The sequence below is a fragment of the Callithrix jacchus genome, chromosome 5 (genome assembly GCF_049354715.1).
Source record: "Callithrix jacchus isolate 240 chromosome 5, calJac240_pri, whole genome shotgun sequence".
Taxonomy (NCBI): domain Eukaryota; kingdom Metazoa; phylum Chordata; class Mammalia; order Primates; family Cebidae; genus Callithrix; species Callithrix jacchus.
Window position 1 is genome coordinate 148,499,123 of NC_133506.1, and position 26,126 is coordinate 148,525,248.

Genomic DNA, 26,126 nt, shown 5'->3' on the forward strand with positions numbered 1-26,126 from the left:
ATGACAGGGCCCCATTCTTTTTTTTTAATGACTGAATAGTTCTCCATTGTATAGATGTACCACATTTTCTTTATCCATTCACCTATTGATGGACACTTAGGTTGGTTCCAGATTTTGGCTGCTGTGAATAGTGTTGCAACAAACATGGGAATGCAGAGTTCTCTTCAATACACTGATTTCCTTTATTTTGGGTATGAACTTAGGAGTGGGATATACATCTGCTTCTCAACTTGTTTGAGCTTTAGGTGCTGCATATGAGAAACCATTGCCTAATCCAAGACCGTTCAGATTTACACCTACGTGTTCTTCTAAGAGTTTTATGTTTTTAGCTCTTACATTTAGGTCTAAGATAAATTTTTAATTTGTTTTTACTAATTTAAAACAAATTATGATGTGAGATAGGAGTTCAACTCCATGAGATTTTGATAGACACAATTGATAGCTCAGGGCATCCACACAGTGTGAGGAATGAACTGTAGGAACTGTGTCTGGAGGAAGAATAAGATCACTTTCCCCAAGGATTTGATGCTGAAAGAGCATGTTTGTCCTAACAGTTTAATGAGAAAATTGTAGAGAGATTTGGTTTATGTATTGAACTGGACCCAGATGGATTCTATAATCATGCAGAATGTATAACCTTGCAATTTTTCAGTATAACCTTTTATTGTACTCTAATGAAGGAAATCTTACCTTCCAAATGGTAAGTTGGTGATGTTATGATTCAGATAATCTATACAAGATGACTATTATTGAGAAAAGCAAGAGTCTATAGTCCTTTAGTTCCCATGAACAGTAGAATACCTTCATCCTTTGGGGGAAAACTGTATGATGGAGAGCAGAGGGTCCCACTGCCATGGGCACAGGAAGGGAATTAAGGAGAATGAGCTGGCCACCAACAAGCTCCATATTTAAGAATAGTATAGGGGGCCAAGCACGGTGGTTCATGCCTGTAATCCTAGCACTTTGAGAGGCTGAGGCGGGCAGATCACCTGAGGTCAGGAGTTCAAGACTAGCCTGGCCAATATGGTGAAACCCTGTCTCTACTAAAAATACAAAAATCAGGTGGGTGTGGTGGCGGGTGCCTCTACTCCCAGCTACTTGGGAGGTTGAGACAGGAGAATCACTGGAACTTAGGAGGCAGAGGTTGTAGTGAGCTGAGATCACACCGCTGAACTCCAGCTTGGGTGACAGAGGGAGACTCCATCTCAAAAAAATAAATAAATAAAAATAAGAAAAGAATAGTATAGGGAAATTCTCTCAATGACATATAATTGTTTATTGGAAATGCCTTTTCTCCCTACATCATACCCTTCAGCTGACAGTTATTAACCTCTGTTGTCCATGGTCTTACATTTCTACATGTCTTCTAAACAGAGATATTGACAGCCCCACCCACTAGATGCCAACATTGCCTAGTTGCCTAGTGTAAAATAGTCTCATAAATGTTGATTCCCTGTGGAACAGTGCTGCCCTTCTTTGAAGCCACTTGTTTTGATGTTTATTTTTTCATGATACTAAGCCTTCTTTGTGTCTCTATCATGTAACATGGTCCTAGGGTATAATTATTATTCAGCATGTTTGCTGATTCTGCATCTGTGCTTGCTCTTCTTTCAATTATGTTGCAGTTGGAAAAAGAAGACTTAATTGTGTCCATTGAAAAGGTTGACATTTTCATGGAACTTAACAAGCTGATTCTAGAACTTATGTGCAAAAGTAAAGGGCCAAAGATGGTTAAGACAATTTTTAAAGTAAAAGTTCAAGGTTGGGATATTTGTCTTATACAGGTTTAGTATACCAGGACTGATCTACATCATAGTGAATAAATGCAGTATGGCATTGGCACAGTGATAGACAGATAGACCAATGAAACGGAATAGAGAACTCAGAAATGGAGCCTCAAGTGGCAGACAGTGGAAATTTGCTCATCAAACCACTCCCTTTTCCCCTGGACATAAACTAAACTACATTTCCCAGACTCTCTTGCCGGCTGTTGTGGCTGAGTTCCAGCCAGTAGACTGAAGGCAGAAGTGATACACGCCACTCCCAGGCATGGTCCATGAAATCTTCCTGTGAACGGTTCATTTTCCTCTGTCTACCAGCTGAATGTTAAGTTCTCAAGAGATCCAGAGTAGGGCAAAAGCTCAAGATGAAGAGCGCTTTGGTCCCTGAATTCTCCCAAGGAGAGTGTGCAAGGCAGCAGCCCATCCTGAGCACCTATGGGACATAATTCATGATCACAAATTAAATGGTTGTTAAGTACTGAAATTTTGGGATTGTTTGTGAGTGGGTCTGCCCCAATAAATCAAGTTTGAATGGAAATTGGGTATATAACAGCTGGCTTGGCAGATATTGCAAAGATGTTAGACTGTGTAATATACAGGCCTGGGACAGTGGGCTGCTATATAGAAAATAACACCAACAAATTCAGTCTCTTCCCCATATACCATTCTAGGTGGATTGATGATGTAAATATGAAAACAGAAATTTAAAACTTTTTGAAGTACACAGTAGAACATCTTTATGATTCCAGGAGAGAGAATGAAAGTCTAAGACAAGCAAAGTACAAATCAGGAGGGAAAGACTGATGCAATTCAATTGCATTAAAATGGGAACATTCTGAATAAAGGTACCATAAGGGTGAAGACACGTGAAAGACTGGGAGAGTATTTGAAATATATCAGTATCCAATATACTGATATCCAATATAGAATACAATAAAGAATGTGTCCAGACTCTTTAAAGATGTAAGGCTACCCACCTCAATTATGGGCAAAAGTTATGAGTGGGGATCTTATGGAAGGGAGAAATTTAAGTAGCCAATAACTGTGAAAAGAACTTCAGTCTCACTACCTGTCAGAAACATATAAATTAAAACCAGTTAATAAAATTAAACTAGTTGCCAAAATTAAAATTCAGTGATGCTACATTTACTACCTGTGATTAGTGTAAATTGCAACAAGCAATGTGGCAAAGCAAGTTTGAATATGCAGGAAAGTTGAGCAAACTTCCCTCTGTCCCAGTCATTTTTCACTGTCAATGGAATTGGTGATGTTTTATACTTGTTTAAAATGAAAATGTATTTTAAATATCTTTACATCTTTAATATTATTTATGTTGCCATTCAAGATTTCATTCTATTGAAAAACAACAAAAAATACCCAAACAAACAAACAAGCCTGTTCTTTTATCCTTTCAATTTTTACATTTAGGTTCTCTACATTGTTTATTTAATTTATTCTTAAATATCCTTATATTTTTGCAGCTTTGTGAATAGCCATTTTTAGTATAATTTACGTGTTTATTGTAACTATATATAGAAACTAGATTTAATATATTTCTTCAGATAAATGCACAAGTTATTACACTATTATTAGTGTTAATGTATTTGCTTATTAATTTACAAGTGTTTTTCTAGTTAATCACATTAGCTGGAAATACTGATAAATTTATTTCTTCCTTTCCCATATTTAAACCATTTTATTTTATTATCTTGTTCCATTGCATTGACTAGAACTCCTAGACTAATGTTAAGTAGTAATTACGGTTATTGGTATAATTGTGTAGTCCTGACTTTAATTTCCCATCTTTTTCATGTTAAGAAATAAATCCTCTGTCCTTAGCTTACTAAATTGAGGAGTATTTTAAACACATCAAAAATAGAATGATAGCCTATGTATTTTGTTCCTTATGGGATTATATCATAATTTTTGTCCCTTGACTTTTTTTTAATTGTACTTTAGGTTCTGGGGTACATGTGCAGATCGTGCAGAGTTGTTGCATAGGTACATACATGGCAAAGTGGTTTGCTGCCTCCATCACCCCATCATCTATATCTGGCATTTCTCCCTATGTTAGCCCTCCCCAACCTCCCCACCTCCTGCTGTCCCTCTCATAAACACCCCCAGCAAATCCCAGTGTGTGATGCTCCCCACCTGTGTCCATGTGTTCTCATTGTTCAGCACCCGCCTATGAGTGAGAACATGCGGTGTTTGATTTTTCTGTTCTTATGTCAGTTTGCTGAGAATGATGGTTTCCAGATGCATCCATGTCCCTGCAAAGGACACGAATTCATTGTTTTTATGGCTGCATAGTGTATATGTGTGTATATGTGTCACATTTTCCTTGTCAAGTCTACAATCGATGGGCATTTGGGTTGGTTCCAGGTCTTTGCTATTGTAAACAGTGCCACAGTGAACATACTTGTGCATGTATCTCTACAATAGAATGATTTATAATCCTTTGGGTATATACCCAGTAATGGGATTGCTGAGTCAAATGGAATTTCTATTTCTAGATCCTTGAGGAATTGCCACACTGTCTTCCACAGTGGTTGAACTAATTTAGATGCCCACCAACAGTGTAAAAGTGTTCTTATTTCTCCATATCCTCTCCAGCATCTGTTGTCTCCAGAATTTTTGATGATCACCATTATGTCATGAGGTGGTATCTCAATGTGGTTCTGATTTGCATTTCTCTAATGACCAGTGATTATGAGCATTTTTTCTCTGTTTCTTGGCCTCATGTATGCTTCTTTTGAAAGGTGTCTGTTCATATCCTTCACCCACTTTTGAATGGGTTTGTTTTTTCTTGTAAATCTGCTTTAGTTCTTTGTAGATTCTGGATATTAGCCTTTTGTCAGTTGGGTAGATTGCAAAAATGTTTTCCCATTCTGTTGGTTGCCCATTCACTCTAATGATTGTTTATTTTGCTGTACTGAAGCTCTGGAGTTTAATTAGATCCCATTTGTCTATTTTGGCTTTTGTTGCCAATGCTTTCAGTGTTTTAGTCATAAAGTCCTTGCCCATGCCTATGTCCTGAATGGTTTTGCCTAGGTTTTCTTCTAGGGTTTTTATGGTGTTAGGTCTTATGTTTAAGTCTTTAATCCATGTGGAGTTAATTTTAGTGTAAGGTGTCAGGAAGGGGTCCAGTTTCTGCTTTCTGCATACAGCTAGCCAGTTTTCCCAATACCATTTATTAAACAGGGAATTCTTTCCCCATTGCTTGTTTTTGTCACGTTTATCAAAGATCAGATGGTTGTAGATGTGTGGCGTTCCCTTCAAGGTCTCTGTTCTGTTCCATTGGTCTATGTCTCTGTTTTGATACCAGTACCATGCTGTTTTGATTACTGTAACCTTGTAGTATAGTTTGAAGTCAGGTAGCGTGATGCCTCCAGCTTTGTTCTTTTTGCTTGGATTGTCTTGGCTATGCAGGCTCTCTTTTGGTTCTATATGAAGTTTAAGGTGATTTTTCCAGTTCTGTGAAGAGGTCATTGGTAGCTTGATGGAGATAGCATTGAATCTATATATTACTTTGGGCAGTATGGCCATTTTCACGAGATTGATTTTTCCTAACCATGAGCATGGAATGTTTTTCCATCTGTTTGTATCCTCTCTTATTTCCTTGAGCAGTGGTTTGTAGTTCTCCTTGAAGAGGTCCTTTATATCCTTTGTTAGTTGTATTCCTAGGTATTTTATTCTCTTTGTAGCAATTGTGAATGGGAGCTTGCTCTTGATTTGGCTCTCTGTTTGCCTGTTGTTGGTGTATAGGAATGCTTGTGATTTTGCACATTGATTTTGTATTCTGAGACTTTGCTGAAGTTGCTTATGAGTTTCAGGAGATTTTAGGCTAAGACGATGGGGTCTTCTAAATATACAATCATGTTGTCTCCAAATAGAGACAATTTGACTTCCTCCCTTCTTAATGGAATACCCTTTATTTATTTTTTTTCTTGCCCAATTGCTCTGGCTAGAACTTACAGTACTATACTGAATAGGACTGGTGTGGGAGGGCATCCTTGCCTAGTGCCAGATTTCGAAGAAAATGCTTCCAGTTTTTGCCCATTCAGTATGATATTGGCTGTGGGTTTGTCATAAATAGCTTTTATTATTTTGAGATACATTTCATCTATACCTAGTTCATTGAGAGTGTTTAGCATAAAATGCTATTGAACTCTGTTGAAGGCCTTCTCTGCATCTATTGAGATGATCATGTGGTTTTTGAATTTGCTTCTGTTTATGTGGTGGATTACATTTATAGACTTGCATATGTTGAATCAGCCTTGCATTTCTGGGATGAAGCCTACTTGATCATGGTGGATAAGCTTTTTGATGTGCTGTTACAATTGGTTTGCCAGTATTTTATTGAAGATTTTTGCATCTGTGTTCATCATGGATATTGGCCTGAAGTTTTCTTTTTTTATTGATTCTCTGCCAGGTTTTGGTATCAGGATGATGTTGGTCTCATAAAATGATTTGGGAAGGATTCCCTCTTTTTATATTGTTTGGAATAGCTTCAGAAGGAGTGGTATTAGCTCCTCTTTGTACTTATGGTAGAGTTCGGCTGTGAACCTGTCTGGTCCTGGACTTTTTTTGGTTGGTAGGCTATTAATTGCTGCCTCAACTCTAGCCTTTGTTATTAGTCTATTCAGGATTTCAACTTATTCCTGGTCTTGAGAAGGTGCAAGTGTCCAGGAATTTATCAATTTCTTCCAGGTTTTCTGGTTTATGTGCATCGAGTTGTTTGTAGTAATCTCTGATGGTAGTTTGTATTTCTGTGGAATCGGTGGTGATATCGCCTTTATGGTTTTTTATTACATCTATTTGGTTCTCTCTTTTCTTCTTTATTAAATCAGCTAGAGGTCTATTTTCTTGATCTTTTAAAAAAGACAGCTCCTGGATTTATTGATTTTTCAAAGAGTATTTTTGTGTCTCTGTCTCCTTCAGTTCTGCTGTGATCTTAGTTATTTCTTGTCTTTTGCTAGCTTTTGAGTTTTTTTATCTTGTTCCTCCTCTAGCTCTTTCAATTTTGATATAGAGTGTTGATTTTAGATCTTTCCTCACTTCTCATGTGGGCATTTATTGCTATAAATTTCCCTCTAGACACTGCTTTAAATGTGTCCCAGAGATTCTGGTACGTTGTGTCTTTGTTCTTGTTGGTTTCGGAGAACATCTTTATTTCTGCCTTCATTTCATTGTTTATCCAGTTGACATTCAGGAGCCAGTTGTTCAGTTTCCATGAAGTTGTGTGGTTCTGAGTTAGTTTCTTAGTCCTGAGTTCTAATTTGATTGCACTGTGGTCTGAGACACTGTTTGTTATGATTTTCATTCTTTTGCATTTGCTGAGGAGTGATTTACTTCCAATTATGTGGTCAGTTTTAGAGTAGGTGTGATGTGGTGCTGAGAATATATTTTCTGTGGATTTGGGGTGGAGAGTTCTGTAGATGTCTTTTAGGTATACTTGGTCCAGATCTGATTTCAAGTCTGGATACCCTTGTTAATTTTCTGTCTCATTGATCTGTCCAATATTGACAGTGGAGTGTCAAAGTCTCTCACTATTATTGTGTGGGGGTCTAAGTCATTTTGTCGGTTGTTAGGAACTTGCTTTATATATCTGGGTGTTCCTGTATTAGGTGTGTATATATTTAGGATTGTTAGCTCTTCTTGTTGCATTGATCCTTTTACCATTATGTAATGCCCTTCTTTGTCAATTTTGATATTTGTTGGTTTAAAGTCCACTTTATCAGAGACTAGGATTGCAACACCTGCTTTTTTTTTTCTCTCTCCATTTCCTTGGTAAATCTTCCTCCATCCCTTTATTTTGAGCCTATATTTGTCTTTGCACGTGAGATGTGTTTACTGAATACAGCACACCAATGGGTCTTGACTTTTTATCCAGTTTCCCAGTCTGTGTCTTTTGATTGGGGCATTCAACCCATTTACATTTAAGGTTAACATTGTTATGCATGAATTTCATCCCTCCATTTTGATGCTAGCTGGTTGTTTTGCCCATTAGTTGATGCAGTTTCTTCCTTGTGTCAATTGTCTTTATGTTTGGGACATTTTTGGAGTGGCTGGTACTGGTTGTTCCTTTCCATGCTTAGTGGTTCTTTCAGGAGCTCTTATAAGACAGGCCTGGTGGTGACAAAAATCTCTCAGCATTTGCTTGTCCATAAAGGATTTTATTTCTCCTTCACTTAGGAAGCTTAGTTTGGCTGAATATGAAATTCTAGGTTGAAAGTTCTTTTCTTTAAGGATGTTAAATATTGGCCCCCGCTTTCTACTGGATTGTAGAATCTCTGCCAAGAGATCCACTGTTAGTTTGACAGGCTTCCATTTGAGAAGCCTGGCTGCCCTTAGCATTTTTTCCTTCATTTCAACCCTGGTGAATCTGATGATTATGTGCCTTGGGGTTGCTCTTCTTGAGGACTATCTTTGTGGTGTTCTCTGGATTTCCTGGACTTGAATGTTGGCCTGCCTTGCTAGGTTGGGGAAGTTCTCCTGGATGATATCCTGAAGAGTGTTTTCCATCTTGGAATCATCCTCTCCATCACATTCTATTACACCTATCAAACGTAGATAAGGTCTTTTCACATAATCAATCTTATATTTCTTGGAGGCTTTATTCATTTCTTTTCACTCTTTTTTTTCTCTAATCTTGCCTTCTCGTTTTATTTCATTGAGTTGATCTTCAATCTCTGATATCCTTCTTCTGCTTGGTCAGTTCAGCTGCTGAAACTGTGTATGCTTCACGAAGTTCTCGTGTTGTTTTTCAGCTCCATCAAGTCATTTATATTCTTCTCTAAGCTGTTTATTCTTGTTAGCATTTCATCTAACCTTTTTTCAAGGTTCTTAGTTTCTTTGCATTGGGTTAGAACATGTTCTTTTAGCTCAGAGAAGTTTGTTATTACCTACCTTCTGAAGCCTGCTTCTGTCAATTCATCAGACTCATTCTCCATCCTCTTTGTTCCCTTGCTGGTGAGGAATTGTGATCTCTTGGAGGAGGAGAGGCATTCTGATTTTTGGTGTTTTCATTCTTTTTGCACTGTTTTCTTTCCATCTTTGTGGATTTGTCTACCTGTGGTCTTTGTAGTTGGTGACTTTCTGATGGGGTCTCTGAGTGGATGTACTTTTTGTTGATGTTGAAGCTGTTTCTTTCATTTTTTAGTTTTTCTTCTATCTTTCAGGCCCCTTTGCTTCAGGACTGCTGGAGGTTCACTCCAGTCCTTGCTTGCCTGGAAATCACCCACAGGGGCTGCAGAATAGCAAGGGTTGCAGCCATTTTCTTCTTCTGTTATCTTCGTCCTAGAAGGGTACCCACTAGATGTCAGCTAGAGCTCTCCTTTATGAGGTGCCCCTATGCATATACGGGGGTCAGGGAGGTGCTTGATGAGAACAGTCTGTTTGTTATCAGAGCTCAGATGCTATGCTGGGAGCTCCGTTGTTCCATTCAGAGCTGCTGGCAGGTATATTTAAGTCTGCTGCAGCAGAACTCATAACCACCTTTTTCCCCAGGTAATTTTATACTTCTTAAGCTTGATGGTCAATTGTGTTATTATCCTCACCTCTTTCTATGACTGGAATAGTTTACTATATATTTTTAAGACTCAAACTCTCTCTCTTCTCTTTAGTCTTTCATCCTACAGGTGTTATCAGACTTACCTCAGTCCTCTTCTTTCTTCTCACTTCAAACAGCCCATCTGATATTAATCCTTGAATACTTTCCAAGTGGTTTTTCCACAAAAAAACTGACTTGTTGTAATGACTTAGCCACAGAACTTTAATTAGCACATACATTAGTAACTAACCCATAGAGCATACCGTATATCAGACACTGAGTGTTTTTTCATATCAATTCTTACTTTAACTTTTTAAAACATTTCCTGGCATTCACTCCTTTAATTCCCACAACAGCTCTGTGAGGTAGATTATCATTATCCCTGCTTTTGAATGAAGAAACTGTGATGCAGAGAGGCGAGAGGTAGAGGACATGGTATTCATACCTGGCCATCTTGCTCCCAGATCTGTACCATTAACCACCTTGCTGATGCTTCTGCTGCACTGTGGTCAAGTGGAAGTGTAGGTAAATTTTCTGGGTTGTTTAAGCTGGAGTCGGTTCAGATTGGTTGGGAATGAAAAGACTGAATTAGCCATGTGAACCACTTTACTGGCTGAAGTCTCCAGAACATTTTCTGGCTCACACAAGCAGTTTATTTCCAGTTGTTTTCTTCCTCTCACCAAGCAATGGTTTAATGTTGTCAGCATTATTGTGAAGCACTTGGAACATTTATAGAATTCAGCAGCCATTTCCAAATTCAGAGTACTTTTCATTTACTGAATAATGCGTCTTTAATTACCAGCCAACTTAAGCCAGTTTTCAAAGAGTGGAACTGTTTATTGCCAGCTGTCTCCCACAATAATAGATAAGAATAGTGTTTTATATTATTTTGCTTCTTGATAATTCAAGCCCTCCCTCAGAGGGAAGTACATAGTTTCCTGATACTTGTACTTCAAACAGATGAATTACTTCCCGGCCTGGAGAGCAGCCAAATCTCTAAATTGACGTGTTCACTGAATAATAAATTTCATGTAAGAGAATGATGCCAGATGCAAGAGGATTTGATAAAAGGACATTTGAACTCTACAGATGATACAAAATATTTCTCTTCTTAAGAAATTTTAATAAATTGTTAAATAAAAGACTGTGTGAGGTTCTGTGCTCAATTCAGCTTCTGCTACGCATTTCAGTGAATAGATTATTCTGGCAATGTGTCAGCAGGAGGCTAGATATTAGATAATTACTTGTGAAATATTTCTAGTGGTCGAGCCATGCCCGATGTGAAATATCATTCAGCCCCTGAGAGATTCTCTGAGTTCTAGCACTGGACTGGTGCATCCACTGGATAATTCAGAAGCTCAGGCTCACTGTTTTGCAAGTTCATGGTGTTGCTTTTCCTGGCTAAGTTTGCATCAAACATGCTTTTTAGCTGCATTACTTTTTATCTGACACCCAGGATACAGTGCAGATCCTTTCAGTGGAGTCTCAGTGCATTTGTTCCCTTTGCATACGTCAAATACATTCTCTTAGTTCTATGTAGAACTATTTTAAAAACGGTGCACAACACCTTAAAGGAACTATAGGGCACGGATGCTGTTTTAAGAAATAGTACTTTCTTTGATTCCTTCCTAAATATGCTTTTCTTTGGAAACAACAGAAATCTCCACAATTTTAAACAGAATTTCAGGTGTTAAGAGGGAGAAAAGCAACAATCTCCCACTCTAAATGGTTGGCCAAAATGCCTGGATGTTATGAACACTAAGGCCATTTTAATAATGTTTTCATTTTTATGCAGGCCTTATCCAAATAGAATGTTCAGACTAACCTTTGAAAAGGATACAAACAAAAACTTAATCCTTTACTCAAATGCTGTGTACTTCTTCCAGCTATCATGGCTTATTTTTCATGGTAGATGGTCGTGTTGCTACCACTGGACTGTTTTATTCCAAACAAGTGGTAATCTCTGTACATTTGGGCTCTCTAAATTAATAGATTAGCCTCACAGCTGTACTCAGAAGTATATTTAGAAGACTTACCCTTTAACAGAGAATAGATAGTGATGTCATTGTTTTTAAGAGATTGAAAATGTATTAACCACAAGGTTTAGAAAGATACAGAAGAAAAGTTTAGGCCAAACAACTTTGTGTATTTAAATTTTACACAAACACAATCCCAAAATGCCGTATCTTCAGAGTGTCAGAGCTGTGGATTATAAACAAATAGGCTATTTCTAAATTGACTAGTAAACTGCAATTATCAGTAAATGTTTTCTACCTTGGAAGTACTAGGCTCTAATTCAGGGTCCTCCCAGTTTGGTAAGGCCTCAGCTTTTCAGCTTTTCAGCCAGAAACCTTTCTGGAGTTTCAGAGGGATTCTCTGTTCCCATGCTCCCTAGCCCTCTTCCTTTATCCCTGGCTGCCTCTTCTGCAGGTCAAATGAGCAGCGTTTTTCAGGGAGCTCTGAATAAAATTCTTGAGCTCATGGTACATGTATATATTTCTATTCTCACTTACACTGTATTTCAAAAAAATAGGCCATTTATTCTCTGAGTTATCAAAAGTGTTTATTATATATGCATACATTTACACATACACATAAGCAAACTGTGTGTGTGTGTGTGTGTGTGTGTGTGTGTGTGTGCATGCGTGCATGCATGTAGGCTGCTCCTGGCTTTTGTGGAGCCCCTTTTAGTCCACAGGATTTGTGTGACAGATATTTATGCAGTGACTAAAGGGAGTTCTTTTTCAAATAGGGTTCCAGAAAAATACATTTCAAGGTCACTCACTAAGAATCAGGTCAAGTTCTAAAGCAGATGACAGCAGTAGGATTGGTTGGCTAGTGCAAATGGGATCTAGCACTAGCCAATGGGATGAGGGATCCATCCATTTTTCATGAAGGTATAATTAATATGCTGTCTGCTTCCCACAGGTTCAACCTTTGGGAATGAAGAACAGCCAGTTCTGAAGGCATCTCTGCCTTCTAAGGACACACCCAAGGGGGCCAGTCGGGTGACCCCTCCGGCATCCTCCAGTGTGACAGCACCCCGCAGGAGTTTACTTCCAGCGCCAAAACCCACTTCCACACCCGCTGGTAAGACTTTGTGCCTTGGAGAGGCTCCATGGTGGAGTGCCCTTTCTGCATTGATAAAAAGTCTTTTGAAAGTCCCTGCATACGTCGGTTATTTAGAAGGGATGATTGATTAAATGATAGTTAATAATACCACTGCTTTTAAGGCACTTTCATATATTCATGTTTAAATTCTCATAACTGCCTCTCACTCTTCCCATGACTGGTAACCCTTTGAATCACACAGTTTCCTTTTCAGAAAGCAAGAACCAAGCTATTTTAAGCAAATTGGCATTTGGCTCAGGGAAGTGGGTGCTCACAATATCATTGCAAGGACTGTAGGAGCAAGCTCCAGGCTGTGCCTCCAGGAATGAGCCCCAGAACCCCAGAGAGAAGCACACTGTCTCTGCAACAGTCCAGGAGCTCCATGCCCTGCTGGTTCTAGGCACATATCTCCAAAGCTAGGATCTAGGGATGGATCCACTGCTTCCATGGCAGGGTTGGCTTTAGAGCCATGCTGTGCCTGCAGGGTTCAGGCCAGCAAAACTGATCCCCATGCCCCACCTGTACATACCCACAAAGCTAGTAACTGGACATGCAGAATTCAGCTGATTCCAAGGTGTAACTAGCACAGATGCTTGTCAGCAGAAAGTGTTGAGGCAGCACCCCTGTGACACCTGCTACACTTCTGCTCCCATCCCTCCCACAAGTGCATCTGTTGGCCTGCAGGGCTGTCTGTGCATCTTGTTCCTAGCTTTTCTTTTTCTGCACTGTTGAAGGTGTTGAATGAACATTGGGCCCTAATTCACCATAATGGCTCATCCATATCAGTGTTTATTCCTTCAAATGTTTTCTATGCTTGCATCAGTGTATCATTGTAATCAGTGTCTATACATATGTAAACAAATGGGTTTTATAGGTATTTTTGAATGGGATTGCATTATATCCATTTTTCTACATGTTGCTTTCCTTACTCAATGTAGGTCATAGAAATACCCTTGGCAATGGTAGGGCTCGTTCTTTTTGATGGCTGCATGGTGTGGATATACCGTGAATTATTCAATCATTCCATCACTGGTGGCTATTCACTTTGCAACCAGTAATTTGCCACAACAAACGATGCTGCAATAAACAGCCTTGAGTGGGTGGTATTGTTTCTGTGGGATCAGTTCCCTGGAGTGGTGTTGCATTGTTTGATGCATTCTTAGATGTTGATAGATTGCCTTTCAGAGAGGCTCTGCCCCTAACCCTGCTAGGAATAGATGTTATCCCTTTCTAGAATTTTGGTCCACTTGATGGGAGTAAAGTATTATCCCAGATATTTTACTTTGCATCTCCGTGACCACTAGACTAGCTAGAGGCACTTGCCCTAGTAGCATCTTCCAGTTCCATTTGCTAAGACTTAACTTGGTTCCTTTAGTTTTGTTCTTCCCCAGGGGAAGGCAAGCTTCTGGGGGTGGTGATTGTGTCTATTTTAACACAGCATCCTCATTGCCTGCCACAGTGACAAACTCACAGTAGGTATTTAACATCTATTTGTTAATTATTGAATCAACAAATGAATGGATGGCTATCACATGGCATTTGAATCTTTCAGCTATAATTTATTAATAGTTTGGCCTTGGTTTAATTAGAAAGTAATTAGACAACTCTATGGTAAGTTAAAACACAGTTGTGGAATCAACCCTATAGCCCAGTGTTTCTCAGTGTTTCTTTAGTGTATCAGTGCCACCTGCAGGGTTTGTAAAAACACAGATTACTGGGTCCCATCCCCAGAGTTATTGGTTCAGTAGGTTTGGTTTGGGGATTAAGAATTCACATTTCTAACTAATTCCCAGGTGGTGCCTCTAGACTAGGGATTACACTTTGTGAGCCACTTGTTGAAAAATGGGTTAGGAATTTGAAAAGACAGTTCTTAGAAAAAGAAAGGCAAAGGGCTCTCAGCCATATGAAAGGATAACAGCCTCACAGATAAAAAAAAAAAAAAAAACAAAAACAAGTGAAACTACAATGGATTGCAATACCCTACCAATTAGGAGGAATACCTAATGTCGATAACGGGGCGATGGATGTAGCAAACCACTACCAGGGCATGTGTACACCTTTGTAACAGACCTGCATGATCTGCACATGTGCCCCAGAACTTAAGGTATAGTAAATAAATGAATAAATAAATACCCTACCAATTATGCTGGCAAAAATCCAGAAGTGTGACAACATCCTCTATTTGCGAGGCTACCAGGAAACAGGCATTCTCGTACATTTTTGGTGGGAATATAAAATGGTACAACTAGGGAGAGTTTGGCGGTATCTAACAGAATCATACCTACATTTATTCTTTGACGTAATAGTTTCACCCCGAGGAGTCTTTCCCAAAGGTAGACTGACAAGAATACAGTGCATGAAGTGATTCATTGCAGCGTTGTTTGAAGTAGAAAAAGACAGAAAACAACTCAAAGGTCCATCAATAGGGGGCTTACTGAACAGACGGTGGTATATCCACAGGATGCAGTACTGTGTAGCTGTCATATGAATGGGGAAAGTGCTCTGTGTATTAATATTACTAGCAAGCGATTTCCAGGACGTCATTGAGCAATAAAAGATGGAGAAAAAAATATGTAGTAGACTATGTTTTATCTAAACGATAGGAAAATGTTATATATGAACTTATATTGTTAAAAAGCAATAGAAGAATACACTAAGAATTTTTTATTTTTTTATTTATTTTTTTGAGACGGAGTTTCACTCTCGTTACTCAGGCTGGAGCGCAATGGCGCGATCTCGGCTCACCACAACCTCCGCCTCCTGGGTTCAGGCAATTCTCCTGCCTCAGCCTCCTGAATTTTTTTTTTTTAATTATGGCCTTTAGGATGAAAGAAGGAATAAAAGGAGAGAATAGAGATACAGGCTAATGGTATATCTTGAATACACCTAGTTTTATAGATTTGAAGTCACATAGATATTTTACATAATCATACATTAAATGTTAGCAGATAATATCTAAAACTCAAAAATGAAATTAAACAAATGGAAGCACTTGCATAGCCCATTGATGGCATAACCACACAGAGAAGCACATTCCCAACGGTATATACCCGAGATTCAGAAAGAATTGCAATGAAAACCTGAAATTTTTGGTGGTAGTGTTAGTATTGTGATTCTGCATCTGCTGTTATTCTGAATGTGTGGGATAAATGTGATAGGAGTATTATAGGATAAAGTCAGAACTCATCTGATATTTATCTTTAAAAAAAAATTCCCAGATCTATCCATTGGAAAGTTGTAAGTGGTGACTAAAGCAATCATAATGAGCACTCCTAGAGCCCAGGTTGTGATGTCTGAATGGACTTCCCAGTAAAGGGAGAGAGGGATCCTTGAAGAAGCAGCCATTTCAGGTCTAAGACAGGCAATGTAGATCCTAGAACATCTTGCCATACCAGCTGGCTAAGAAGAATATAAAAACTCTGAGGATTCTGTTGAAAGGACTTAAGGATCAACTGGAATAAGCTCCTACTGGTAAAAAAGACAAAAAAGAGGAAAAACTGAAAAAAAGTTTGAATATCAATATGATTAGTATTTACAATGGATTAATACCCATCAATGAGGACATACGATACAAAACAAAACCAAAAATCTCCAAAACTAGTCACATTGGAGGATGCTAGGAAACGACCTCATAATTTTAAAATATGGTAAATAAAGGAAAAGAAAGGCCTTTTAGTAACTTCTCCTACTCAGTCTGTATCTCAAAATAACCAAATAGCTGGTAAGAGGGAAGTTTCTCTTTATAAAAGTATTCCAGCTAATACAAAAGACACGACAAAACATCCCTTTCTGCAGCTGTCCCGTGGATAAAGGCAATGAGCATCAGTATGAGAGATCACCACACATTATGAACTGTCCTGATGATGGAAATGTATACAAATTACCTGGGAATGGATTTGGTGCAGCCTCTGGATTTAAGTACTGATTTACTAGAAATACAAAGGATGTTAAAACCACCATGCGGACTGAGTCAGCAAACCTAGACTCTAGGAACATCCACTGACGTACTCAGCAAGAGCAGCAACAACACAAAGTGGGACAAATAAAAACCAAACAAAGAGGGAAACAAAGAGGACATGGGAACCTATAGATTACAAGAAACATAAACATATCAGTCAATCGTATGGAGCTAATTTTAGATCCTAATTCAAACAAACATTTGAACAAAAATTTGAAATTCAAATAAAAATTCAAAAAAAATCAAAAATATTGGAAAAATGTGAACACTGGCTATATGATGACATTAAGGAATTGTTAATTTTTTTTTTTTTTTTTAGAGAGTCTTGCTGTGTCTCCCAGGCTGAAGTGTGGTGGCGCAATCTCAGCTCACTGCAATCTCTACCTTCGGGGTTCAAGCGATTCTCTTGCCTTAGTCTCCCAAATAGCTGGTATTACACACATGTTCTATCACACCCAGCTAATTTTTGTATTTTTAGTAGAGATGGGGTTTCACCATGTTGGCCAGGCTGGTCTCAAACTCCTGACCTTGGGTGATCTGCCTGTCTTAGCCTCCCAAAGTGCTGGGATTATAGGTGTGAGCCACCATGCTTGGCCCCAGGAATTATTGTTAGTATTTTGAGTTTGATGATAGTATTTGTGGCTATGTTTTTTTTAAAAGAATCATGTTTTAGAAATTCATTTATATGAAATGCTATCTGGTGTTTCCTTCAAAATAACCTAGGATGGTGGTGAGCAGAGTCTATGATATAAAAGATGAAACAACAATGGCCACACATTGCTCGCTGTTGAAGCTGGGTAATGGAATACAGTAAGTTAACTTCACTAGTCTATCTGTGTTATTGTCTGTTTAAAGAGTTATATGATAGCATGGTAAACTGTGTAGCGAGGATGGCTGTTTTCATGGAAGTGAAGTTAAATGGAAATAAGATATTTCAAATGTTGAGAAAAAGAAAGGCAGGCAGTGTGACTGTAAAACTTTCATTACTTTTCCGAGTGGTTTCTGCTACATAGGGGATTTCTGAAAGCCATGCACTATTTTATGTATGTATGTATGTATTTATTTATTTACAGAGTCTGGCTTTGTTGCCCAGGCTGGAGTGCAGTGGCATGATATCAGCTCACTGCAACCTCCACCTCCCAGGTTCAAGTGACTCTCCTGTCTCAGCCTACTGAGTAGCTGGGATTATAGATGCCCACCACCATACCTGGCTAATTTTTGTATTTTTAGTAGAGATGGGGTTTCATCATGTTATCCAGGCTGGTCTTGAACTCCTGACCTCAGTTGATCCACTCGCCTTGGCCTCCCAAAGTGCTGGAATTATAGGCATGAGCCATCAAATCATGCTCTCTTGATAACAATTTTCTTCTACTTTGTATTCCTAAAACACTAGTATACAGAATCTAATTTGGTTCTCACAAAGACCCTAAGATGTAGGCAGGGAAGTTATTGCAGATGCAGAAAGTGAGCCTCAGAGAGGTGAAACGAGTTGTTCAAGGTTACACAGTGGCATCCAGAAATAAATGGGTGTTGTATATGGTCCCAGTCCTTTTCCTATAATAATAGTATAAATATCCAGCTAAGGACCATCAGAATTCCATCTGCGGGCTGCAGTTTGTCCATTACCAATGGATTGCGTGTGTGTGAATGGGGAATGGTGTTAAGCAGGGTGGTGCCCAGGGCTTTGTGCCTCAGGCCAGGCTGTCTTTGAGATTACCCCGAAGGAGTTCAACTGGGGATGCCTTGACCTCTGCGTGGTCCTTCCTACTCACACTGTGATGGAGCACACCCCACATATTTGCATTTTCCATAAAGTCATGCATTTTTTAGGAGAAGTATGTTTCTTTCCCTAAAAGCTGAAATCACTGCGTGTAAACATTCACCCAGCCCTCCCTAACTGAACACATCTGTGTTATTTTCTCCAGAGGCAAAATTTTAGGTCCATAAACTTGCTTGTTCCTTATGATGAGCTATCCCTTTCTTTGCTGAAAACTCACATTCTTTCAAGCTGTCCTACAGCATCTGATACTTACTAGACTTGCTCTCCTAGGTATAAATTTTTATGAGTGTGATCATTGCTTTTCTCCCTATTCCAGACCAAAGCACATTGAATAGTTGCTCCATATTTACCAATTCAGTGATGTGGTTACTGGGTACCGTGCTGTGGGATAGGATGTTCTGGAGCTATAAAGATGAGTGAGACATGATTTCCTGTCCCCACAGGGTTCACAGGCTGATGGTGAAGCACAAGGAAACAATTATTAAAAGGTTGACCCATGTTTTAATGAGCTATTGTACAGCCTGACACATGTCAGGCCTGGGCAGGAGGCTGCAGGCTCCCTCACTTATGCAGCTGAATGGCTAACATTGCCCTTAGTAACTAGACTGAAGGCAAAAGGAGGGCAAGTGTAGAGGAAAGACAGTAAATTTAGCTTCAGATGAGATGAGTTTGAGGTGTCTGGGAAACCTCTATCTAGCAATGTTCCGTAGGCAGGTGGGATAAGCCAAGAGCTCTTAGCAGAGTTTTGAGTTGGAGATTTCCATGTGGAATTGATGGGCTTATCGTCATGGCTCCAGAAATGGAGGCAATGGGGATGTGAGTTTGCTTGGGAGGACTTGGAAAGTGCAAAGGTAACTACAGTTGCTGCCTTGTTAACACCAAAATGGAAGCAGCAGACAAAGAAGGCTCATCTGGAGAAAGAAGAGCTTTCAGAGCACAGTGAGGGGCAGTGGCTGAGGAAATGGAAGCCATGAGCTTAGACTGTTCTTTGAAGAATGTAAAGGGGAAGGGAAGGGGAATAGGGTGGTAGCTTAAAGGGGAAGTGGGCAAAGGAAGTTCTTGGTTTTTAGAATGAGTGACACTTGCCTCTGTGTATAGAAACATCAAGAAAAGGAGGGAGTGAAGGTGGAAAAAGTAAAGAAGTACTGGACCAGGCCTATGACATGGTGGTGGGAGGGCACTCGGGCAGGAAGCCAGGCCATGCAGCATGGGATGAGGGGCTGATGTTGCAAAGGAGCTGCACCACCTTGTTATTTTTCTAAGGCTGGAGGCTCCACTTGACTTGGGAAATGGATTCTGAGGGAGCTTTGACAATATGGTTAACTCCCATTCTGCCCCTCCAGTACCTACTGGTTCACTAGTGAGAATGTCAGAACAGCAGGGTACTCCCCAGATGCCTATCCACTATCACAGATTAACACCTACTCCTGGTCTCAGCATTTCACCTGCTGCATTTTAAGCAGACTCAGAGGCTGCAGAACAGCCAAATCATCTCTGTCCCAGGGGTTGTTTTGCACCACTACTTTTTCTGGATTGACTTTGTATATTGCAAAAAAAAAAACCCTTTATAAAAAATAAATGTGTCCTCCTGTTTTTGTATAGCAAATTGAAATAGACTTTTTTCCTACCATGTAACTGTAGAAGATTTTGGTTCAAGGTCACTGATGCTCATCAGAGCTTCAGGACTAAGCAGTAATTGAAGCATGTGATATAAACTGCTTTAGCTTTTCAGATACGTGACTAAAAAGCCTCATATCTGTAAAAACAGCAAAGCTCAAGTGTGGACTAAAGGATGGGATGGTAAAATGCCTCACTCCCGCAAAGAGGCTGGGTGAGCACCAGTCCAGCTCTGCCTGTCTTGCCATTTGACTCAGGACAAAGCAACATTAAGAAATCTTTTCATATTTCTCAGTCAGTTAAAAAATGTGTTGGGATAATCGTCCCTACTCTATGGGATTGCTCTGAGAATTAACATAAATGAAAGGACATAGAACAAAGTAGGTATTTCATAAAGGCTGTTTGAGTTTTAGAAGGTGAAGAAATGTTAGAGGGTACAGACCCCTTCCAGTCTCTCATAGGCAGAAGAGGGGTTTTAATAAAACCTACCATGTTCTCTCCAAAATTGGCATTTATTGATGTTTTTCCATTACCTCACCTTGGATTCTACTCTGCCCATGATCAAAATTTCTTTTTCCCCTGGATTTCCCCCTCAAAAACCTGCATTCACTAGTGCAGAGGAAAACCATGTTGCAATAAAAACCTTATCTGTGGTTTCACATATCTTCAGTGAAAGATGTCTGTATAATTCCAAAGTTAGGAGAGGAAAAGTGAGAAGCTCCTGTAATACTTCTGTGCCTTTGCCTACGTGATTATTTTTACTGCTTTTGTCCATAAACCCATAATGTTTGCTCACCTGTTCAAAGACAGCTATCTTTCCTATGTCATGTTCCGTTTAGGTTGGAAGTTGCCTAAAAACAGGCTGCATCTTGGTGGCCCTTTCCTGTCAGTGCCTCTGCTAGGAACATCTCTTAGACCCCATTCCCTCCCACATGACCTGTTCCCTTCTCCTCTCCTTGCTCTGGTAAACACCTGTCTCTCCTTCAGGTCTTGACCTAAATGTTGCCTGTTCAGGGCTCTTCCCCTTGTAGCTCAGCTCGCAAGTGTAGTTGTCTAATGATGTCTGCCCCCACATGTGCAGCCGTGCCTGTTGTGCTCATCCCCAAATTCTTAGTACCAAGAATGTGCCTGGCACAAAAGCAGGCTTTCAACAAATACCTGCCGAATGAATGAAAGTTAGAGTTCCTCTAGTGATTTGGGAGCACTTGTCACAATGAGTGCTCAGAAAGTAGCTATGTCTTGTGGCAGGTGGTCACAAAATGAAGCAATAAGACAAACCAGATTTTTAAGATAAGTGAGAGACACGCCCTTTGCCCTTCTGTTAGTATGGGCTCCAGCAGGTACCCTGAGAACCCACCTGTTCCAAGTCTCTTGTGGAACTGCCCAGAGAAGGTTGGCTTCTATAGCAAATCACAGAGCCCGCCCAGTAGAGGCAGCTCTCAGCCACCCCCAGCACACTCTCCTAGTTTCCTGTCTCCGCTGTTGTTAACCCTGTGGCCACCTCCCCCAGGGGCTATAGTGAGGGGCAGCCCCAGCCACTGGAGAGCCAGTGAGGCATGCCATGGACAGTTCCTGAGTTTTGGCTCAAATCTACCGAGAAACTAATTTCAACGGTGCCTTAAGCCTCTGTTTTTTTGTTATACATTTTTGCATCATTGACTCAGTGTGGAGGTACTAGGGTGTTTTAGAACAAAGATTTGTTTACACAGCAGAGGATCCCATGCCAGCCGCCAGCCACTGTGAGCCAGCCCTCAGCTGTGGCTCCCTGTGAACACAGCAGGCGTCCAGCAACCCCTGGCGGCCTTGCCTTTTCCAGCGTTTGAGCTGAGCTCACAGGTGATCACCTGCCTGGGTCCTGCCGACTTCATGAGGTGGTTGAGGTCATAGGGCTTGCTCATCTGGAATGTTGTGTTCTGCTTTCTTCATTATCAGGAGACTAAGATCCCCGAGGGAGAGACCTCATTTTGTTTCCCAGCTCAGATATGAGGCCACACACATTGCCTAAAAACCCAGAGGAAAAGGAATTGACTAGTCAAGGCAGGACATAGCTGGGAAAACAGAGCAGAAACCTCATTTTAAATGTGACCAGGACTTTCTCTTCTCAGTTTCATCCAACTCTGACTTCTGAGGGCCCCTTGCATTTCAGAATCATTGTTGCTAGAAAGTAAATTTTGTTATAGAATTTTAGCTTTGCATGTATCCCATTGGTTTTAAATAAAGTCCAATTTCTAAAATGAAATCTAGTTTCCCATTACCTTGTTCTGTTATCAAGCTGATTAAAAAGTAGAGGGTAGGCATGCAGACCATTGTTAAATTCCAAATAATTGGATTTCTTGAGACTGCGAGGTGTTTGAGTTATTTTAATTACTGAGGTAACACAAACTCTTGTTGTTTTAACCCTTGTTGGAAACTTGTCTCAGCTGTGATACTTTGCCTCCTTCCCTTGGTGGTTCAAAGCTACTGATGGGTGAGCTCTTGCATGTCAGCATCACCTGCTCTATTACCGTTAACCGGGTTTTCCAGTCAATATGCATTCACAATAGAACGTAACCTGGAAGTACTTGGGCTGTTTCCTTTAACCTAGATTTCTGATCTGAGTTTTTGGTGACTGATTATTTTCTGGTTCACTCATTGAACAAACATCTGAGTGCTTGCTTTAAGGCACAACTGACTTGGATTCAAAGATAGAACAGCCTTAACCCTTGGGGAACTAGTAAGTAAGTAAATGGATTTGTAACCTAGTAATTAGATGAGAGTGAGAGGCCTGTAATCTTATTATCTGGACTCCAGTTAATTTTAGCAGGTCAAGAGTTCATGGTACAATGGATTAAGAAAAGAATGACCTGAAAAAAGTTTAAATTAAATATAATAAGTTTTATTGATGATTTATTTAATCACTTTATTATTTGCTTAATCATTTTCTAATTTATTTGTCACTTAATCATTTTCTTATGTCAGAAAAGATCCAGGGTAGTTTGCCATAAAGGGCACAGGATAATACAAATGTAGAGATAAAAATCTGAGTAATAGAAGAGAGAAAAATGGAACAAAATGAGGCTTGGAGCTTCTTAACTAAGGGTAAAAGAAGAAACACGCTCAAAGAAAAAAAGAGCCTGCTATTGCATCAGGAGAGAGAACCTTATTTCCTGGAACAAATGTTAAAGACTTTGAGTCTGTAAATTTTAAAAAGTTGTATTGAACAACGTAATTGGCAGTTACTTTGTGTGTTTTAATTTGTTTTCTGATGATGAAATAATTAGAAAGTTTAAAATTTGGGGATAAGGAAAGCCCTTTTAGCATGGTGTAAAACCTGGAAACATTTTTAAATGACAGAATTACATATAATTACATAAAAATTTTAAAATTTCTACAATAAGAGACATCATAGAGTTGAGAAAAGATAAACTGACAGAAAGTGCTGCATTAATATACATGCAGTTTTCACCACCCCTGAAAATTACAAGAAAAAAGCAATTCGAAGAACAGGTAAAGGTATGAATGTTTTCTATACTGGAAGTACAAAGTGGTCAGTGGCTATAAACATATGAAAAGGTATTCAAATTTAATAACTAGACACATTCTGTTTTTAAAATGAGATACAGTCTTTTTCATACTGGATTATAAATGCTTAAAAAGATTTATTACATCCAGAGTTGGTAAGGATGTGGTACACAAACACACTCTTGTAGTGTTAGTGAGAACATAAATTGGTACGCTTTTTTGGGAGCAATTTGGGAGTATGTATGAAAATGTAAATGTGTGTGACTTGTAGCGCCCTCTCAGAAAATCCTTGCTCAAGCAACACAGATACACGTGCAGGAACTTTTTATGCAGCATTGGTTATGATGCTAAAAAAGTTGGAAATAATCTAAATATCTGTCAATATGGAAATATGTAAACAATTTATGATACAGCCATTTAATAAATGCTTATGTAGTATTTTTTAAATGAGAGATCTATATGACTTATATGGAAAGATGTGCATAACATATCATTAAAGGGAGAAAACTTAGAACATGATCTCATTTTTCATAAAACCGAAATAAATCATTTTATGTATTCCTTTTTGTAAATTCATAGAAAAGTTAGAAAATATCATTTAAATTGTCAAGAGCCATCATCAGTGTGATGTTCAATTGGAGGAAAAGTTGTAATGGGGAAAAATAACTTTCATTTTTAAATTTTGTTATTTCTGTGTTGTCAGAATTTTTCCAGACGTGTTTCAATTTTTGCTTTAAAATATATAAAGATTGGGAAAATGTGGCACATATACACTATGGAATATTATGCAGCAATCAGAAATGATGAGTTTGTGTCGTTTGTAGGGACATGGATGAATCTGGAGAACATCATTCTCAGCAAACCAACACAAGAACAGAAAATGAAACACAGCATATTCTCACTCATAGGCGGGTGATGAAAAATGAGAACACATGGACACAGGGAGGGGAGTACTAAACACTGGGGTCTATTGGGGGGAAAAGGGGAGGGCCAGCGGGAGGGGGAGGTGGGGAGGGATAGCCTGGGGAGAAATGCCAAATGTGGGTGAAGGGGAGAAAGGAAGCAAAACACACTGCCATGTGTGTACCTATGCGACTGTCTTGCATGTTCTGCACATGTACCCCCAAACCTAAAATGCAATAAAAAATTTAAAAAAAAAGGAAGTAAAGGAAAAAAAATATATATATATATAAAGATAATTGAATAAAAAGGATAATAATTTGTTCTAAGAAAAAAGCATGAAGGATACAGAAAAAAATGAAACAATAAAAATACCTCAAAGCCTCACAGTTTATCATTAGACACTATAGCATATGTTGGCATATTTCCTTCAAGAGTTTTCTTTATATGGGTATGATTTTTGTCATGCCTCAGTTATGCTTTATGTATAGCTCTGTATCCTACTTTTACAGATAACATTATATCTGAACAATTTTCCAATATCATGATACATATGTGAAAATGTTCTTTTTAATGATTTTATAATAGTTTCATATTGATTAACCATAATTTGTAGAACTACTTGTGTCCTGTTTTTTTAGGTTGCTTTCAGCATTTCACTGTCATGAAACAATGAAGTACAATACATTTAATAAATTTATTTCACAAAATCATGTTTTGCCGGAGGTTCTCAAGACTATTCTGAGGCTTGATGATTTCCCTAGAAGGGCTCATAGGACTCAGAAGTTGCTGTATTTATGATTATAATTTATGACATTGAAAGGATACAGAGTAAAATCATCCAAGGGAAAAAGCTCATGGGGCAAAGTTCAAATGACGCCAGGCACAAGTTTCCAAAAGTCCTCTCTCAGTGCAATCACACCAAATGTACTTCATCTTTTCAGCAATGGTGTGTGAAAACATTAACAGATTTTCCCACTGAGATAAAAACATCTGAGCCTGGTTGTCCAGGGTTTTTGTTATGAATCAGTCACACATACACACAGCACCTTTTCTATGTGTAAACTAGGCAAATTGATGCAGTGTGGCTCAAGACCTTGGGCATGTGAAATGCTCTTGTCAGAACATGTAAGATCCTGGCTCTCAGGAGGTGGTCAGTGGCCAGTCATGAAACAGGCCCTTCTTGGAAGTGTTCAGGGTTTAAGCAGTTCAAGCCTGCTTAGTTACTCCTTTCTCACAAAATGAGGCACAAGTTTCATATATGTTCTTAGGATACATTCCTAAAAGTGAAAATGCTGAGTTATATGAAATATGTCTTTGAAAATAGCAGAAATATTTTGGCTGCTTTTTTTATTTGTATTATTTTTAATTCACACATAATTTTAGATATTTATAGGGCACAGTGATATTTTGATACATTATACACTGTAATAATCAAATCAGGGTAGTGTATTAGTCACCTCAAATAAGTGTCATTTCTATATGTTGGAAACATTCAAAATCCACTCATCCAGCTCTTTGAAAATATTCAGAAATTATTATTAATTATAGTCATCTTATAGTACCATAGAGCACTAGAACTTACTCCTCCTATCTGGATATATTTTTGTATCCATTAACCAACTTCTTCCTGTACTTCCCTACCCCTTACCCTTCCCCAGCTGTAGTGACCACTATTTTACTCTCTCCTTCTATGAGATCAACTTTTTTAGCTTCCACATATTAATAAGAACATTTTGTATTTATCATTGTGTGCCTAGCTTATTTCACATAAAATAATGTCCTACAACTTATCCATGTTACTGCTAGTAACAGAATGCGTGTCTTTTTTATGGCTACATAGTATTCCATTTTGTATATATACCTGTATTAGTCCATTTTCACACTGCTATGAAGAAATGCCCGAGATTGGGTAATTTATAAAGA

General features: G+C 38.9%; 1 protein-coding gene across 7 annotated transcripts in view; it reads left to right on the plus strand.

Annotated features, from left to right (window-relative positions):
• Nucleotides 1-26,126, plus strand: part of MTUS2 (microtubule associated scaffold protein 2) — a 744,933-nt gene that overhangs the window by 530,064 nt on the left and 188,743 nt on the right. For all 7 annotated transcript variants that reach the window (XM_078375228.1, XM_078375229.1, XM_054256733.2 and 4 more), the window contains one exon: nt 12,262-12,423. In XM_078375228.1, the coding sequence (XP_078231354.1) occupies nt 12,262-12,423 (162 nt within the window). The remainder of the gene's footprint in view (nt 1-12,261; nt 12,424-26,126) is intronic.